Raw genomic sequence first — 19,788 nt, 5'->3', positions numbered from 1 at the left:
GGTTTGGCAATAGCGTATTCGGCTTACCTTTCTCTTGAAAAGTCTGCCCTCCTTTGGATAAGCATGTAATCCCTTCAGAGACTGACAATAGCTACTGCATACTCAGCTGGAAAGTGTCTGTACGAACACGTGTCTGAAACTCAGCCATGCTCCATATCTGTTGTGTCTGGAGACTAGCAGCTTAGTCATTCTGCCATTGTTTGGTTATGTTTTTCATTCCTGACATATTGCTGATACTCCTCTCCTACCCCAGCCACACATATTCAGTTCCTTCAAATGTGTTGTTCCCGGGATGACCCCAACTGTGGAAATCTGCGCAAAATCCATGCTTGGAGCAATTATCCTTCTGTCGGGCAATTTGTGGACATCCATGGCCTTTGGTTAATACATAGAGAGTTCTAAAGTCTCTTACGTTGAGGAAATTAGCTAAGTAATGGAATCATGAATGGATAGGTGAGCGGCAGCTGGAAATCTCCAAACAGGCTTTTTTAATGATACAGTTTCAATACAAGGCCATTTTGAGTTATGGTTTCACTTGACAGGCTCTATCTTTCTGGCAGTTCTGGTTCACACTCCTTAGACTGGTGAATAATCTAAACGGCAACCAGTGAGCCTGAGTAACCCCTGTGTCATGTAAACTGTATGAGATAGCGCTGCATCACACCTGCAAGAGCATATTGTGGGAACTAAGTAGTTAATGACACCCGCTGTTGTCAATAATGAGAAGAAAAGCGTTTAGGTGCCAAACAGCCAACCGAAACCTCCACCCAAATGCAAACACAAGTGAAAAAGTTAGCATGAGCTCATATTCTTTTAAAATGCAGAAACAGAACTCGGCTTCAAGTACAAATCCTGTTGAGTAAACAACAAGTCCTACAATGGTCTCAGAAACCTTGCCAACCACTTTACATGTATTGTTTCTAACCTTCCCATTTTAAAGATGGGAAAACGTAGTCTCCAAGAAACTCAACAACTTGTCCAATTTCTCATACTAAGTTGCAGTACAGGATTTTATTTCCAGACCCAGTTGGATGCTCAGCTGATCCTAGGTCATGCAAGAATGTGGTTGGGTCTGCTGTTAGAGTCTTCTTAATGCAACGAGACCCTCCTGGTAAGGTCACCCTATAACCAGAACCCCATCTGCATCATGTCTGACCTATGCATCTGACTCTGAAACTACTTTTATAAGCCTTTTTCATAAACCCAACAAACCCTTGTATGTCTTGGGGCCCATTTTGCAAAGCATCCATCCATCTCTTCTAAATTATGGTAGCTAATTAGAGGAAAAGCAAAATAGAAAATAAATACAGTTACCTTTTTAAATGATAAAATTGCTTAAGATTACTGTTTTTATCTTTTATGGTTTAAAATTATTTTCAAATGTCCAATCTATGGCAGAATCTTCTCAATATGAAAGTATGTATTCTAGCATAAAAATCACCGAAATACCAAAAGAGATACATATTGTCTTTTAGAGAAGGAAAAAATATGCCTGTGTAAACCCAGGGTTTTTCCTTATTTATTTGAAGATCCCTAGAGTAGATCTTGAAAATTTCTAGACCAGGGGGCTGGCCCAGCCCTGGGAAACTGCCATTCCAGAAGCAGTGATTTCCATGACAGGTTTCGAAGCATCTCATCATCTTTTATCTCAGGGGCATGTGAAAGTTCCTAGCTGAAATCAATGTAATTAATATTTAACACAATACATGCCATGTGATGTGTTTAAATGGGTAAAGTAGCCATCTCAAAACAAGCTATAGTAAATATTTCTGCTTGCAAAAAGTATTGGAATTTTTAATAAGACAATGCTTAATGCAGGATTGGAAAAATGAAAGAACCACTAAATAGTGTACCTTAATTCCTTGATTTTTCTCAATTGCTATGATAATTTGCCATCTGTTGAAAAAGGCCTCTCTGATATTTAATGATCAGACCAACACCCCAAATCTGCCACGGTGCCTTTTTATTATTTGCTTATCTCTGGTAACAGCCAGATTAAAGGGAAGGGGTTGAAAACATAAAATAAAATCGTGAAGCTCCAGTAATGGTTGCGCATCTTATTCTTATTGAATTTCTCACCAGCAAGAAAGATCTCTGTCAAAAAAAATTTGAATGTTTTAAATGGTCTAAAAATATACAAGATCTCTAAACCTGATACAGTATGAGTATATGACTGAAATATAACTTTTTAAAATAAGTATACTAGGATATACTTATTTAAAATTAACTGAGTGTCCTGAATTTCTATTTATTAAATCTGGTAACCCTATATATGTGGAAATATATATGTTTCCAAATGTTATAGTCCTACATTTGCAAGTATGATGTAGTGCTATATCATATAGTGTTACATATATATAAAATACAGTGTGTGGGTACACATGTATATACAGCTAAAATACATAATGAAACTATAAGTCTTTGGGTATAACTGTGCCCAAAGTTCTTGTACCTTTTGTCTATCTAATTGTGTTGCTGCAGCAACTTTTGGAGAGAGGGGTATGTTAGGTCGGAGACATTTCTCTAAACATTCTCATAAGAATTACTTTGAGTCTGGGGAAGGTCATTTTTTTAGTTTCTCAATGTGTGCCATATTTTCTCTTAGTTTTCAGAAATTTCAAGAAAAAATGGACAGCAGGAAAGATAGATAAGGAGAAATAAACACCTAGTAATTTTGAGGGCTGTTCATGACCTAGTCTCAAGTTGTAGAACAGTTGTATTCAAAGTTGTGTTTAAATTCTTTTAATCTTTTTTCATTTCTCTGTATGAAAGCGGTCATGGTTTGTCCCCACTTTGGCTTTAAAATGTCACTTGAGCACATACTTGGTCTGTAACCAGCACGTGGTATTTATTCCATTTTAGCTTCATTGCAAATACCAGTTTTTATTGTAGAATTATGGTAAGAGATATTTCTGCTTGCTTTTTATTACATACTTATTTATTGTGGGTTATTGTATGACTGGAAAATTAAGAAAATTAAGAGACTCACTCAATTCTAATATATTTAATGAGTTCTCTTTTTCTTTTTTGGCATGTGGACAGCTAGAATGACCTAACTGTATTTCCTGGTACACCAGGCTCCAGATGCCAGTACAGTAGCACTTATTTGCTAGGGTGGCCCATCCTGGAACCATAGCCTCTAGCAAAAGTAGATGCTAGTGGACAATAGTATATTATTCTTAACCTTGTTACAACCTCACTTCTTTTCATTTCACTTGCTTTTCAAATAAGACAAACATTTTGTTAAAGAAACTGGACATCGAGTTTCAAATAGATGATAGAGTTTATAGGGAAAGACCCCAAAAAGATAAGAGATAAAATGTACATTGTCAGATAATCCAAAATATTCAGCTTGTGGTAATTTTGAGTTTGATAAAGGTCTTGAGAGAAAGTACAGTATATCCCTATTTTAGTTGCTGTTTAAATCAGATTTTGCCCCCCAAAAAGTGTAGGTGTTTAAGAATTAGGGTGTTTCATTTCTGTGGGGCCTCATTCATTTCTTCTCAGCCCCTTTGCTTTCCTGGTGCTTGGGAATTCTTATTAAGTGATGACTAACAAAGTGTAAAATATGAGTCAAAATTTAGTCCTTAACAAAGTCATTGTGACTTTAATGACTTGGGCAGTTGTTTCATACTGCAAAAACAGGAAGATCCCACACAATACGGCGCCTGTCTCACAGATGGGCTCCTGCGTAGATGGCCACCCACAGGAGTAACCACTGGGGCTGTCTTCCTCTCTTTCTGGCAACTTTTTTTTTCTTTTGCACAATTTTCACCTACTGCTTTGATCAGCGGTTATGAATGAGAGGAAAGTGCTTGCTTTGTCCAGGCTTTGACAGGCAGAAGAACATGGATTCAATCCTAAGTGATTTTTAGGTGATCTCCTGACAAGTCCAGATTAGTCTTAAAAGTTGTTTTTTCATGTGCTTGATACTAGAAAGTAAAAATCCTTGTAGTTTTACTTTCCTGCATTTTTTTAACTCTTAGAAGCATGGAAACATCAAGATTTAGGACTAGAATGAATTTGAGACCATTCTAGTACACACCTCCTTTGTGATTAACTTAACTAAGGACTTGACCAAGAGAATTCCTCGCTTGCCTATGGATCTTTGCATAGACTTCAAACTAGTTGTCTGATGAGAAATATAGAAAATGATGAAGTATTCCATCACTTCATAAGAATCTGTGTCAGCAAAAAAAAAAAAAAACACAACAAACCCCAAAACAGCCCCAACTTTGTATTATTGAAGCTAAAGAAAAATTGAAGCCATAAACAGAATGTTCATATTAATGTAATTGAGTTTCAGCTTTTGCTATTTCAGTTATTTTAAATGACTTCCCACTATTAAAGACAGCCTATTAAAAATTCCCATGATTTTATAGAGAAGATATAGTTCAGGCAAATAATATCAAATCATTTATGTAGAGACTATCTTTTTCTCTTTTCAAAAAAGAACTGTCATTTCTATAGTGGTCACGAATCTAGTGTTGGACATAAGCTTAAGGAAGCATCGAGGATTTTGTGATTCTAAGGGTTCATTCACAGACTTCGCTTGTCTGCGTTGAAAGGGGGCTTCAGCCATTTCCTCTGGGGACGTTATTTCTAGGTAGGCGCTAACAGAGTTTTCTTGTGAAGGCGGATTCTTAACTGGAAAATGGAATCTGTGTACTTCGGGTAGCAGAGACACATTTATCTTTGACATAGTGTGCTCCTGTTTGTGGCTTTCTCTACGGCATTTGATAAAGTAATAATGTCTGTTCCTTTTGAGCTTTGTAATTCCTTGAGACACATTTTCCCTCCAGAGCTATTTTACCTTCCTTTTTGGACTCAATAACCAACTTGATAAGAGGACAGGGGGACTCCAGTGTTCTTAAACATATAAAAGTCTGGAAGGATGATAAATATTTTTCTTCCTTTGTTGGTGGCTTACTCTTACGGACTGAAGTATTTCTGATTTGTATTGTTTTTCTCAGTAGTAATGAGGGAGTTTTGTTTTCTGGGAAATATTGGTTGCTGGTAACTAATGTGCCCAGACTGTAGGAGGCTGCCCCGTAATTTCTCCTAGAGTCAGGACAGGTTCAGGCTGAGGCTAGATCCTGAAATCATACATCACTGTCATTTTGTATATGAGAGGTGATGTGACTTCACAAGACTGTTACCAAGAACTGAGAATGAGAGGCTAGATTTGTCTGGCACATTGTTACTGCCTCTGGCTCAACAGAAACAACTCTCCCCCCCCCCACGTGGGAATCAGACACCCAAAACCCAGCGAAGCTGAACTCCCCAATCTTAACCTCAGCCTTAACCTCAAACACAGTTCAGATCTATTCCATACCTGTCAGATCTATTCTCACAGGCCAGCACTAATCATACTAATTGGACTCCACGTTACTAGAATGTAAAAGGTCCCCCGTCTGCTGCAAGGCCATGACTGCCTTCCCTAGTGTGTACAGAGCACAACATAAGTGGGCCCTTCATAACTTCTTTTTGATGAGAGCAATGATTGCCTTAGTCAGTGTGGTCAGGCCCTCCCTTACGGAGGAGGAAAACCAACGGCTGGTTGCTAAGCAACATTTAAAGGACTGGGTCGGTTTCTGACACTGAGTGACCGCTATTTGCGTACTTCATTATGTGTGTTTTACGGTTGCCTTAAGATGACTTTGTTTTTTTGGTGGCATTTCCATGCCTCCAGCAAAAGGCTCATAGAACTATTTTAGGCATGAGAAGGAGGGAGGTGATATTCATCTGTTAACTACGTACATGAAAGGTGTAGGTAGTATGCAGGAAAGGTGAGGAGTTTGGTTTATTCTCAACCCTGCAACTGAAAGCCACTCCCTGCCCCTACACTGGGGACAGGCTGATAGTGTATGCCAATGGGGTCCTGTGACAATGGGAGGTGACAGAAAGAAACTGAGGAGAAAGGTCTTTCCTTTCCAGGTCTTTAATGATTGGATTTCTACCTGCTCCTATATTCTGAGCGTAGGGGCCAATATAATTAATAAAGAACTCACCCAGACTCTCCAGAACTCCCTCCTGACTCTTAACTATTGTGGTTAACTAACATGCTCTAATACATCTGACTATTTCTGTTAGGATGTAAGTTGATTAAAAGCATGAAAAGGTTTTTATTTTTCACTGCTACATCTTCAATGCTTTGCCTGGCACATTTTAGGTGTTTAATAAATATTTAGCAAATACATGATAACATGATATGACTAAAAGAGTATAAATCTGATTGACTTCAGAATCTTTCTAAATATTTCAGAGAGACCAAAAGATTCAAAATGAAGGTGATTATTTGAATGTTACATTTGGCTACATCTAGTGCACAGACTTGATATAAAGAAATCATCTGTCTCTTATGTTTTTCACAAGATATTTTTACAATGTTCCAAGTAAAGTTTGCTTCTTTGTCCAAATTCAGCTGATCAACCAGAGCACTGAAACCCTTATTTTCCAGCTTTGGCGCCTTTAATATAAGTGCCTGTCTTTTGAGAACTAAAAATGAGATGTCATTAAGACTGAGTAGCTGTGTCTTAAAAACCAAATAACTTGGAACTTATGTGATTCACCTGGAATTCAAAATGGCATTAAGGTCCAATAAGTAAGGCAGAGTAGCTGAGGTGCCTGAGTCAGAGATCCTTAGTTCCTGCTATTCACATATTGTATCATGGGAAAACACACATATGCCAGCAGGGTCACCCAGAGAGGGTGACTGTGCCTCTTTGAGCACGGTACAGAGTGCAGCCAGTGGGCAGCAGTCCGGACTCACGCTGGCTTCACCTCAGAAGGCCTGGTCTCCTGGGCACAGGCTGTGGCATGATGGGGGCTTTGATGCTCAGAGTGAAGCCATTGTCAGTACAGGATGCTCATTTGAAAGGGAATGCCTGACAGGAAAGAGAGCCAATTGTGTGTGTGTGGAGGGCGGGGGGGGGGGCTGTTGCCATGGTGCTTTCTACTCCTTTAATGTGCTGTACTTGTATTCCTGGGTGTCCAGGGTGGGGTAACAAAGAGGAGGGAGAACTTGGGCAGGGAGTGGGGTGGCCCTGGGTAGGGAATCCCACTGCAGTACGGCTCTATCTTAGACTTTCCTTTTGCCTGTTCTCTAACTCTACCAAGGAGAGGGTGGGGAAGCATGCCTACAGGAAAGGAATGCCTTCCTCAACGTGCCCTAGCTTACTAAAATAAAGTGAAAATAAATTTAACTCTAAAATATTTCTGACATGAATTAGACAATGTAACACTAAAATATCAAAAAGCATCGTAATTCATAAACCCAAATAACTCACCATTCATGCAGTGAACAATATCTTATATTTCCAAACCCGGTCTAGATCCTAGATCAAAAGGCTTAATATGTTTAGTTTGTTGAAAGCCATCTAATATGCATAGTAATGAGCTGATGGAGTACAGAAAATTGCCTTCTGAATATGAAGTGTTTTTAAAATGAAATCATTCTTTCCCATCCATGTCACCGTAAAAGAAGGCTAAATCCACTGGCACACTGTTGGTGAGCAAAAAAATTCTCCAAAAATAGTTTTTAAAAAATGTTTTTGTGTACTGAAAGCCTCATCTGAAAACAGCCAAAGTCTTAACCCTTTTATTATTATCTTTTTAATGTTCAGAAAGTAAAATAATCAGAGGCACCATCCCTTCAAAACCATTTGAGTGGTGGAGCCCCGTGCGGAGGCTATGTCTGCAGAGCGTTGGCCTCTGCAGAGCAGAAAGGGTTAAGAACACCCAGTTGAAATGGGGGAGGGTACTGATTTCAGATTTACTGAAATATTCATGGGGCTTCCTCCATTTTAATCTCCTTTTTAAAACATGGCTGTGTTTCCCAGCCTGGCAACCCCTCCGGAAAGAAGAATTGTTCCTTCCTTGCAGAGTTCAGCTGAGCAAGACTGAGACAGGGTGGAAACCCCTTCAGCCACTAGGACTATTCATAATTCATAAGTGCTGCACATCAGCCAGCCGAATCCATTTGGACAAGCTCTTGTTCTTTCTGCAATTCCTGATTTCATTACTCTCTCTGCCAGAAAAGAAGCAGGAAGCACAGGCTTCTTGCAAGAATGGAGTGCGAAGATGGGCTCCGTTTGAAAATGTCTTAAGTTTTGGAGGCTTTGTCTTTTATAAGTTTTGATTATTTTACCACTGAATGTGCAAGGCTTTCCTGATCCTCTCAGGACTGCTCTCTCAGAACTGTGAATTCTTTAAAGGGATCTGTGGATTGTGGCAAGGAGAGCACTCCAAAATGCCTGAGGCAAACTATTTGTTATCTGTATCTTGGGGTTACATCAAGGTGGGTTCCTTTGTTCTACTGTGTGTCTTTGATAGAATTTGATAGAATTTGAAACATTTATATCTGCATGTTTTCTGTGAAGTAGAAAACATCCGTAACGATTTAACCTGTATTGTCACTTAGCCCAATGAGACGGCTTATTATGAAATAAGGCATGTTGAATTACATCCTATTAAAACAGACTGTGCTTTCTTTTAATCTTATTCTTTTTATGCAACTCTATTTCTAGAGGATGCTTCCCCCTTTGTTTTCCCTTAAACTTTCCACATATAATCTCCTCTCACTGTATAGGTTGTTAACTCAAATTATATTTTAGAATTAATTTCCAATAAATGTATTTTAAGGTGGTCTTACATTTTCAAGTAAAATCATCTTGCTCTCTATTAATATTCTTTCCCTTATGTTTGCATGCAAAAGAAATCAGATGTTAATTATAAGAAAACTTAAGAAAGCATCTCTTTCCTTAGGTGCTGTTATATTCTGTTTTGTAGAAATAGTATCATTTATCTAATGGTGTCTGCTCATCCAACCTCTTGGTTCTTAGAAAGCAAAGTTACAAATATGAAAAGTGATAACTTGGTATTTTTTAGGTAGTTAATACATTTTTATTTTTCATACACAGTTCAAAAGGATGCTGAACCGGGAGCTGACACACCTCTCAGAAATGAGCCGATCTGGGAACCAGGTGTCTGAATACATTTCAAACACTTTCTTAGGTAAGATATTAAGTGGAAAAGCTCTTTCATAATGGAGGTTTTTCATGATTAATCTCTGCAAACTATCAGGAACATCCCTATGTGAGTTTTAAATGAGGTCAAGTCATAGAAAAACAAATCCATTTAAAATAAGAACTAAGTCAGCCTTCAAGGGGAAAAAATGAGCAGGAAGATGCTTAAAAAAAGAAAAAAGAATAAAATAGCAATCAAAGACAGAAGTTATTATGGCTAAGTGTATTTTTATGGACCTCAGATCACCCCTTATCTCCCCACCCTCTTCCATCTTTGCCAAGACCTCTGAAGAGGTGAGGGGGAGGGTGTTCAATCACTTGAACTCTCTGCATGTTCTGTAGTCACACCATTAGTATCTAACACATGACAAGAAGAGGTTTGCATCGATAATTCCTTAACTGCTTATGGCATCCTGTTTATTACTAGGGATTTCTGACCTCATGTTTAAAGCCATCCTATTGTATAATGAACATATTTTGATCATATTTTTCTTTACTGAGGCCTGTAGAACCTGTAAATCTAAACTTCAAAGAAAACAGGTAGCATTTAGATTCTGATTCTGTGGACTTTCAGTTACTCCTGAATTATGCTTGTTTCCAGAACTCCTCTTTCCAGGGAAATGACCTTCTTACAGCTAGCTGATCACCTCCCTTCTTTTTGGCATAGCTACACATCATTAAATCAATAAGCATTTGCCTTGATGCCTTATGGAAACACACACATACCTCTTCTGCTTTTAATCTGAAAATCAATCCTGTTTTATCTAACACCAAAGCAGTTCCTGCTATCAGCAAATCAATCTTAGATGAGCCCAGTGCCAAGCTCGGGGAATTACTCTGCACCTGATGGGTACCTGACGATTAACAAGTGCCTTTCCAGCTGTTTCCAGTGGGTGGTGTCTGCAGCACCTGGTCTTCTCCAGCTGCAGTTGGGCCAGACCTTTGTCAGAGAACAAAGGAGAAGAATTTTTCAGGCATTTGAGTTCCAAGAGGGAGCTAGAATCTAGTGGCACAGAAATCACTATCTACTGATCCTTTTATTCTCCATTATTCCTCTTTTACTTCTTTGCAGCCAGGCATCTTTCCCTGTCCATTTCTGATGTAATCCATTCTATTTTTCATAAGCTGGGGACTGTTTTTGGAACATTTTAGAGGTTAACAACTGGGGGAGAGAAGAATAAAATCAATAAGTGCAAGAATTCATTTCTGTTTTTATAGACATACCAGGGCTCTCCTGGCTTAGAAGAGGTGTTCATGACTAGGGTAAAACTGCAGGAAGTCCCCGAGCTTTTAAATTCAAGACTTCACCTAAGCATTCCTCTTCACTGTCGTTTCTCTCACTGCCTACTTGCCAAGGACAACAAGCATATTTTAGAATGCTAACTAATGTCTTTCTGTCATCAAAGGCTATCAAGTGAGAAAGCTGATGAGATAATAAAGATGAGTCCTCAGGCTTAATTCTTTGTATCTCAAAAACGGGCAAATGTCAACTTTCTGTCAAACATTCTATTTACTATTAGGCACATGTCTTGAGGAAAACCAATTATTTGGCTTTTTACTTTTCCAAAAACAAAACGATGAAGAACACCCTGTTGAGGGAGGTTGTTAGGATCTCAGCCCTTGCAGACTCAGCATGAGGAGGGTGGTGTGTGTGAGAGTGTGTGAGTATGTTTGCGTGTGTGCTTGCACAAGGTAGACATGATCAAATGGGTTAGACAGACAGGTTAAAATGTTAAATATTCTTGGAAAAATATAAGGAGGAAAAAACCTCATCATATAAACATAGGATGCATCAGTTGTTTTATCTGTAAAACAGGAGCGTTGGGAAAGATGACATCCAAGTCCTTCCAACTCTAGCTCCTTATGACTCTGACATAGATGAATTTGATGAGTCTTGCTAAACATACCTGACAACCTGAATTCTCAGTAATAGGCTGTAGACTTGAAATTTGACAATCTTAAAAAGCAAGCAAACAAACAAACACGTAAAGCTTATTTGCAAACTGCGAATGCGGGGCATGGAATCTTAGTCTTATCTTGTGAGTATAGTGAAAAGTCCAAGAGGACCATGAATGAAGCCTTCTTCATAAACTGTCTGCAAGGAACTTTAATGACCTTGTCATCCAATTCCCTCCTTTCACAGGAGAAAAGAAGCCAAGGCCTGAAAGGGCAAAGTAATGCTTCCAAGATTACCTGGCTAATGTGTTCCTGATTCAGAACTAAGACTCATCTCTCTTGACTCCTAAACCTAACTATCCTACTATTTTTTAACGAGGGAAAGGCCTGTAAGGAACTCAGAACATACAGAAGAAAGTCACATTTAAGGGTATTTAAGGAACATTCATATTCTTTTGGAGACAAGTTTTCAGGAATCAGGATTATTGAATCTAAAAATAAAAGGTTTATTAACAGATTCCAGTAATACAAAAAGGTCTTGTCAGAGCACAGCGACCATGTCAGTGAGCACAAAATGAGGAGGCCTTAGTAATCTCAGTTACACTTGAAGAGCAGTATCTCAATAAGAGTCACCAAATGTTAAAAATGCATCATCAGAGGGTGGGAATCCCTTACTCCAGGATCTGTGAAACTTGTGTTCCATTTCCGTCGAAAAGACGGTGTCCCAATGACCCAAAAGGCAGGCAGGAGACCGCTGACCACTGCAGGCTCTTCCTGATGCCATTGTATGAAAATGGGCTCTGGGCTGCTGCTATAAGGAGAAGTAAAGCAGGGCCTACAGGGAGGGAGCATAGATAAAGCAAGATACCGAGGTGTGGTATCACAATGCAGTGAATATTGTTATAAACACAAAAACTGTCCTTTTCAATCCCCTACTTACTGTCTCAAAAGCTAAAACACAGAATTTTCAAGATGCAAGGAAAAGAATTTAGGAACTTTGCCTGATCAAGTGCTGTGATCTAGCAAGAAAATCACCTCGAATTATACCATTAGCAGAATCTGATGTGACTGTGTTTGTTTGTCTGTTTGTTTGCATCTGCTTTTTTTGTTTATTGATTCTATGTGGGTTCACTGTTTCCCCACTGACCATTCTGTAAATATAAATTCACAAAATGTTTATCATGATTCTCTCAGTCTGTGTTTCAGGTTATTTCCACAGTTTGCTGGCTAAGCATTTAGCAGAGGAAATTGAGAATAGGGAAAAGCACTTAAGGAGGAAGTTCAGAATAGGGAAATCTATCACTTGTTCCCATGCCTGCATAGGGCAACACCCACTAATGCCACACTGGCACTGTGTGAATAGTGGCCTTCTTCTTCATTGTAATGTTCCAGACATAGAGTCAGTAGTGGTTCAGCCCAATTACTCGCTGCTGCAGGGGATCTTTAATTAAACAAAGGGAAAAGCTTCTAGTCCCCCTGGAGGTACTCATATCAGTGGGGCACAGGAGCATCCCACAGCTTGTTTAACCAGATGTGAAGAGCAGTGTCGGGAAAGGCATGGGCTATTGTGACCTTTCGTTTTAGCAGAAGTAGCAAGTATTAGGAGTGAAGTGGCAGGGAGAAAAGGAATTTCAAAAATCACATAATATATCATTTTTAATGCCAGAGATTGTGAGACCAGGAAGAGATTTTTTTACGGGAACCTCAAGGCCTGGGTTCTATGCTATTAAATCACTGTATCTGGAACACAGTAATTGCAAAATAAATATCTGTTGAATAAATTGCCCTTTGAGCTCGGGTTAGTTGTTGACTTCATCTGAAAAGTGAGAGTGTGGTATTATTACTGGTTCCCAAACCTGGCTCTGACCATCGCAGTCACTTGGGAAGGTTTGAAAAAGCACTGATTCAGTAGGACTGGGTGGGGCTTGTAAATCTGTATTTTTTTAAAGTTCCCTGAGTGCTTCTGATACTGAACCAGGTCAGAAACCCCTAAATTCATCAAAATGGCCACTGAAATTCCTCCATACACAAAAGTCATAGTATGCCTGATGAGTCTAGAAGCTCGTGGGCACCTTGAGATGATACTGAGATGCTGAGGAGAGAGAGTGCCAGGTGTTGAGTATGTACATGTCTGCTGCTTCTGTGTTTCTGGGCCACCTTTGCTTTGATGCGCTGTCCCCAGGGCCCCGTGAGCAGGCAGAGGTCTCTGGAGGGAACATGTGACTATGCCATCATCTGAAAAGAGTTGAAAGCAAATAGTCTAGGTTCCAGCATGCCATTTTCAAATGGACAAGTTGTTTTATTACTAAAGTTTCACTGTAATAAGCAGAGATAAATGTAGGAATTTTTGAAAGTTGCATCAACTCTTTCAGCATCAGGGTATCACCTCATTCAATGAAGTAGCTGTTTAGCCATGTAATAAATTATTGCCTCATTGTACTCCCAGGCATTCTGGGACCTGAAAGAGTTAATAAATTTTTAAGAAATATCAGGATACATACCCCTGTAGAGTGAAATGGAATGTTTGATGGCTGATATTTTTAATAGCATTAAATGGAGAAAAGTGCTTCTCTGAGTAGGTAGACATGTTTTTTCAGGATTTCTAGCTCTACTATTACCTTGTTGTAGCAGAATTTTTTAAAAGATTAAATGAAATGATCATAAATATTTAATAAGCACAAATATTTTAACAAATGTTGTATCTAATACAAAGGAGAGGCATTGGTTATCGTTATTTTAAAATAGAATTAATAGCCACAAGGCTTGAAGTACCATTGAAATCATAGTCTTCCTCTAAACCTCAAATGGTAATAAGCTAGGGCTTTAAAATAATTATTTGAAGATTATAAACCATTCATTTCTCTAATGTACATTCTTATCAAAAGCAAAATTTTAAGTTATGCCCAGCTAAAGTTATATAGATTTTTTAATTAAAAAAATTAATAACACATACAATAAAAGAGCAGAACATAAAGCCTGTCTTTGGTAACCTGGTCTTGGTTACATGAAACTGTTCTATTATACAAACATAAGCAATTCACTTTAAAAATTTACACATAAATATTGATGCTTCACCTTGAAAATGTACAAGTGTAATTTCCCTCAATTAGACTGCAAACAGAAGAGCTGAGATTGAGCCCTACCTCCACCACTTCTTGGACAACTCATTTAGCTCCTCTGGGCTCCAGTTTGCTTAGCAATAAAATGGAGCAAAATATTTTGCCCATCTACCTTGCAGGATTGTCCTGAAGATCAAGTGAGATAATTCACGACAGTTCTTTATAAGATGAAAAATCCACTGAAGATGCTTAGAAGTTGTTTTGCATATTGCAGTGGGCTCTCATAGGCACTGTTGGTCTAAGGAACATATTCCTTTGTTGCAGACAAGCAGAACGACGTGGAGATTCCATCGCCCACCCAGAAAGACAGAGAGAAAAAGAAAAAGCAACAACTCATGACACAGATAAGCGGGGTGAAAAAACTGATGCACAGTTCGAGCTTAAACAATACAAGCATCTCACGCTTTGGAGTCAACACAGAAAATGAAGATAATCTGGCCAAGGTGAGTATGTGCTGGGTGGGGGAGGGGGTGTGCATTAGCTCTCTGTTTCACAGCAGGCAGAGGCCTAAAGCTACCTGCTAGAAAACAGTAGGGATCACTTCTGTTTCATCATTAAATTGTATGATAAGGAGGCTGTTGTGGCATCTTTGTCCATTGGTAGGCACCTAATTAAATACCCTTTTTCTAAACAAAACAACATTTTTTACCCTAAATTGGATTTGTAAATGGATAGTTCCTCATGATGGAGAAGTCTACTGAAGGCACACTGGAAGGATCCAAGGGGAGGCCAGTGGGCAGGATTGAATTATCCCAGAGGACATTTAGGGAACTGTATGCCAAGGACCAATGGGAAAATTGGAGCTGATTGACAGAGCTGGAGAAGAAATCAGAGAAATGGGTAGCACTGACTCTTGAACCCAAACCCCAGTAGTGAGAAAGCGCAGAAATAGTTCACACGTGTTCTCGGGGGCTGCGCAGGCTGATTCCTGAGGTTCCCTTAATCTCGTGAGGATGAAATGAGCTTTCTGTGAGCAAAAGGACATTCAGTGAGGCCTGAAAGAGAGCATTAGAGCAAGGTCCATCACACATTGGACCAGGCCTCTAGGGAGAGCCTACATCCCACACTCCAGACAATAATTAAGAATGGAATAAATTGTTCCTTTAATCAGATAATCTTAGAATAATCCCACAACACAGGACTGAATGATATTTCTTCCAGGTTTATCTGTGGCCTAGGAGCTGTACGATAATCCACGACTGCTATTCTTCGTTAAATTAGGGTTGATTTATGTATATTCTAGTAGCTGAGTCTTTCTGACCTGGCCCTTGGTGCTAATAATGGAAGAACAGAGGAGTTTCCTGACTGTGATCACTTGTAGCAACCTCTGAACACGACACTGTTTGAGGACTGATTAAACAAATATAGGTCAGCAACTAAATTTGGAAATGAAATATACAGAAATTGGTAACTAGAATGAAGAGGACATCCGATCTCATAGGTCATTCCATTTTAACTTGTTCATGCCACTAGAATCCTCTAAAGAGACATTTGAAAGACTTAGCCAGCCATTGCCCAAAAAGTAAATAAAAATAATGAAGTATTCCAAAAATAATTCTGTCCTCATTCCTAAGTTCCTCTAATTTTGATTACAGGAGCTGGAAGACCTGAACAAATGGGGCCTTAACATCTTCAATGTGGCTGGATATTCACACAATAGGCCCCTAACGTGCATCATGTACGCCATATTCCAGGTGAGTAAACTGGAAAGAAGGTTGGTTATTCATTCCATTGGATGACTGTATGGATTTTTTCTATCCCAGTTTAATTTTCTGATTTGGGCTTTTTTCATTGGGGGACATTCACTTATTTATATTCTAATCCATTTTACAATATAGGAAAGAGACCTCCTAAAGACATTCAAAATCTCCTCTGATACATTTGTAACCTACATGATGACTTTAGAAGACCATTACCATTCTGATGTAGCATATCATAACAGCCTACATGCAGCTGACGTAGCCCAGTCAACCCATGTTCTTCTTTCAACACCAGCATTAGATGTGAGTAGTTATGATCTCTTTTGCATACCTGTCCATCTTCCTTAAAAAGTGCCATACAACATGTAATGTATGTGTAGAAATAATGGTATTAGATGATTGCATATTCTTGAACTGGTTCTTGATTATGTATAGCATCTACTAATTGGTTTACTAATATCAAAGTAACTTTCCCTTTGTATCTCTTATAGTTGAAAAATTATTTAATTATCAAGCAATTAACAGGATGCTTTATTTTTCATTGTATCTTTTATATCTAATACATGTCTAGTTCAGTGACTGATAATATAGTATATTCTCTATCCAGATCACTCTATGCATGTAGTGATCTGGACTTCCCACACCATCCCAGGCATTGTGAGGGAAGCATAAAAATATAACATAAAGTTCCCCATAGAGTTCCTGTTAGGAGTAAGCATCCATAGGCTTATTTTCCTAAGAATTCATGAACCTCATTATATGGGCTGAAGAAAAGTAACTGAAAATCTAGAGCTGAGAATCACTAGACATCTTGCTAAAAGATGACTGTGACTCCTTTCCCAACAGATTCATCCATTTGTATTAATGAATTAGTACATTAATGCATTATTAGCAGCAGTGGGTCCAGCAGACCAAGTTCTTCCTTGACAGATAGCAGTGGGAGTCAGGTGCTTCCAAAATGGGCAGGATCTTTGCAAGGTGAGACAGGCCAACCTTAATGCAACCTCACCTTTGCAGGTCCTTTCAGAAGGTGAAGAAATATTAAATAGACCACAGCTGTATTGCGTGGGTCCCATATTTTCTAAGAGAAGAAATCCGAGACGACTTGGGAAAGTGAGATGGAGCTAAGGCTGTTCTATGTCCCTAAAGGAAATGTTCTGTATAAGTATCATAGTAGACCAACACTGTTTATACACTATCCACTAATGTTGGTAGGATACTTATTGTGTGGCCAGAGATTGTCCATGAGTGCACAGATGTTTCGAGAAGGCCCACTTCAATGTGTCCTTGAGCAATTAGATTGGTCTTCCTGGGAGAGGTGGAAACTGAGCTGGCATTTGAAGGGTCAGAAGATTTAAGTAATCCCAGAGAGTAAGGAAAGACATTTCAGCCAGAGAAAGACTTTTAGCCAGAAAGAGAATCTACTTAAGTAAATTCTAGATTTAAATCCTTGTGTACCAGTGGAGGCAGAGGAGGCTTTATGAGATGGCAAGAAGGAGTTTAGTAATAGGGGCATTAGGTTTCACTTCTTAGAAATGCTCTCAAATCCTGCCCATAGTAAACACTTAGGTACTGAATGAATGGATGAATGAATATGTGAAATATTCTGACCACATTACAAATTTAGCTTCGGGAAATAATTTACTGCCAGTCTTACGAGTCTGGAATTTGGCCTCCATTCTCAGAATAACTCAAAGTAGATATCTTACTTTGAGATATCTTTTTTTTTAAAGATTTTATTTATTTACCTTTAGAGAGGAAAGGAAGGAGAGAAGGAGAGAAACATCAATGTATGGTTGCCTCTCGTGAGTCCCCTGCTGGGAACTGGCCCGCAACCCAGGCATGTGCCCTAACTGGGAATCGAACGGCGATCGCGTGGTTCGCAGGCCCGTGCTCAATCCACTGAGCTACACCAGCCAGAGCTGAGATATCTTACTCAAAGTAGAATGCTCCATTCTTAAGTTATGCAGCCTTAAAATGTATGAAATTTGTTATTTATCAGAGCGCAGCCAGTCTGATTCGCTTCTTTGACTTGTATGTGCTGGTGCTCTATGAGCATCATTCTGCCATACCACTGAGTGAAAAAACAAACCTCGGGTACCATCTGCTCACCCACTGTGAGCACTGACTTCCCAAGCCTTGGCCTGTAGGCCTGATGAGGGCATGGGCTCCAGCCATCATTGCTTTCATGTGAGACCTTATGAGAAAGGGTAGAATTTACATTAAATTAGTATATGACACATTATAAAAACCAACAAACAGTCCTTCCCCCAACAAGAATGAAATGGGATACTTTAACACAAAACTGAATAAGCAGGATAGGCAAATGGGACATGGAGTTAAATGTACTCGTTTTGCTCCGCAGGCCGTCTTCACAGATTTGGAAATCCTGGCTGCCATTTTTGCAGCTGCTATCCATGACGTTGATCATCCTGGAGTGTCCAACCAGTTTCTCATCAACACAAGTGAGTTGACCACTAGGACAGTCATTCAAGTAATTGTATGAGTCACTGCTTATTTTTTTCCTCCTAATGTTTCATTATGGAGAATAATAAGAGTAATAATGAGGTAATCCTTCCATTCCACTCAAACTGGTCAGACCTTTCCTGGATACTGTGTCCAATTTGGCAATATAATTTTTGAGCCACAGGGAGAACTTGTAAGGGGTCAGAAGGGAGTCATAAAAAATACTTGATGTTTGGAAAATATAATATGTGAGGAAAGAGTAACAGATGTGGAATTATCCAGTAAGCACAAGGAAAGTCTTGGGAATAATGTGATAATGATTTTCAGTATTATGCAGGGCTCTCACACAGAGCCTGATGACCCACTGGTGTCCCTCTCTACTGAGAAACCAGCCCTGAATGTTAGATCTAAGCATGGGAACCCCCAGACAAAATAAGATTCTGAAAAAGCACTGCAATGGGTTTCCACCGTTCAGGAGGAAGGGTCTTTAAAAGTACCACCTGCTCTCTTCCAACTGCATAGGTATAATTATGGATTAGCCTGTGGTAGGGAAGATGACTTCGGTGAACCTCACAGCTTGTCCAGCCTTAGGATCCCAAGCTGTCAAGTTTTTGTCCTGCTCAAATTGTTTAGGATTCATGCTAATGAAACTCCATGAATTCTCTCCATTAATGCACTATTTCTAAATGTTGGAAATCTAAGAACTTTTTCTTATGAGAATATTGGTTTAATGTTATCATTAACATCAAATGTTGATGGTTTTATAGAAGTGTTTGAGCTACTTGTAAAAAATGCTAGTCCTACTTTATCATCAAAATATCTGAGTGATATAGTTGTGGTGTACCTTGTTTTTGTGTTGCTGTTGTTTTACCTCATTCTTCTATTGAAAGAACTAAAACTTAACTCCTTGCTTGTGTGGGTTCTATCAGCTGACATAGTGTGGTATCATGAATCAATTCATGTATAGGCCAGTTACCTTCACACAGAAAAATGGTCTTTTTGCTACAGCCACCTATAGCAGTACAACACATAAAGCCTTTTTGCAGAGCTGTAGCCTTGACCACAGGGTGAGTGGAGCAAAGGGCTCAAATGACTTCATATATCCCACTACCTTTACTGAGAATGTAACTCAAAGCACACAGTTAAAGCAATGGTATATGAATAACAACAGCTGTAGTTAGTGACATAGTACCATCACTTGGCTATTATTTTTGATTAAGAGAAAATGTGACTTCATAAGTTCGATGACTGTATTTTCATTTGCAGACCAGGGCTCTGTCTAATGGAAGATGTCTGATTCTTCTGTGTGAAAAGCAGGCTAGAAGCTTTGGTTTGCATATCCAGATGTTGTAGTCTCTAATGGATACTGCCAGATGGTAGAACATTTGACAAGATTGTTCTAAAATGTATTAATATTTTGTTACCATATTTATAGAAAGTTCCATAAAGCTCCATTATTTGAATAAAATGAAAATTTATACCTACACCCATGTCTTCTTTGAAAATCCAAAACCCAATTGACAGGGTTGGCAAGAATATAAAAAAAGTGAATATACATAGTTTGAAAATCCTAATACATTT

General features: G+C 38.9%; 1 protein-coding gene across 3 annotated transcripts in view; it reads left to right on the top strand.

Annotated features, from left to right (window-relative positions):
- The window catches only part of PDE4B (phosphodiesterase 4B), a 356,277-nt gene that overhangs the window by 329,277 nt on the left and 7,212 nt on the right, over window positions 1-19,788 (top strand). For 2 of the 3 annotated variants that reach the window (XM_037043124.1, XM_037043140.1), the window contains 5 exons: window positions 8,922-9,015; window positions 14,306-14,484; window positions 15,637-15,735; window positions 15,880-16,044; window positions 18,107-18,206. In XM_037043124.1, coding sequence (XP_036899019.1) covers window positions 8,922-9,015; window positions 14,306-14,484; window positions 15,637-15,735; window positions 15,880-16,044; window positions 18,107-18,206 — 637 coding nt within the window. Of the gene's footprint in view, window positions 1-7,823; window positions 8,300-8,921; window positions 9,016-14,305; window positions 14,485-15,636; window positions 15,736-15,879; window positions 16,045-18,106; window positions 18,207-19,788 lie in introns of those variants that run through there. The other variant, XM_037043130.1, reaches the window with a different exon arrangement.

Source organism: Sturnira hondurensis, unplaced genomic scaffold, assembly GCF_014824575.4.
Source record: "Sturnira hondurensis isolate 20B ecotype Veracruz unplaced genomic scaffold, ASM1482457v3 Scaffold0000648, whole genome shotgun sequence".
NCBI lineage: Eukaryota > Metazoa > Chordata > Mammalia > Chiroptera > Phyllostomidae > Sturnira > Sturnira hondurensis.
Note: the sequence above shows the minus strand (reverse complement) of the source record. Positions and strands in the feature narration are given on the sequence as shown.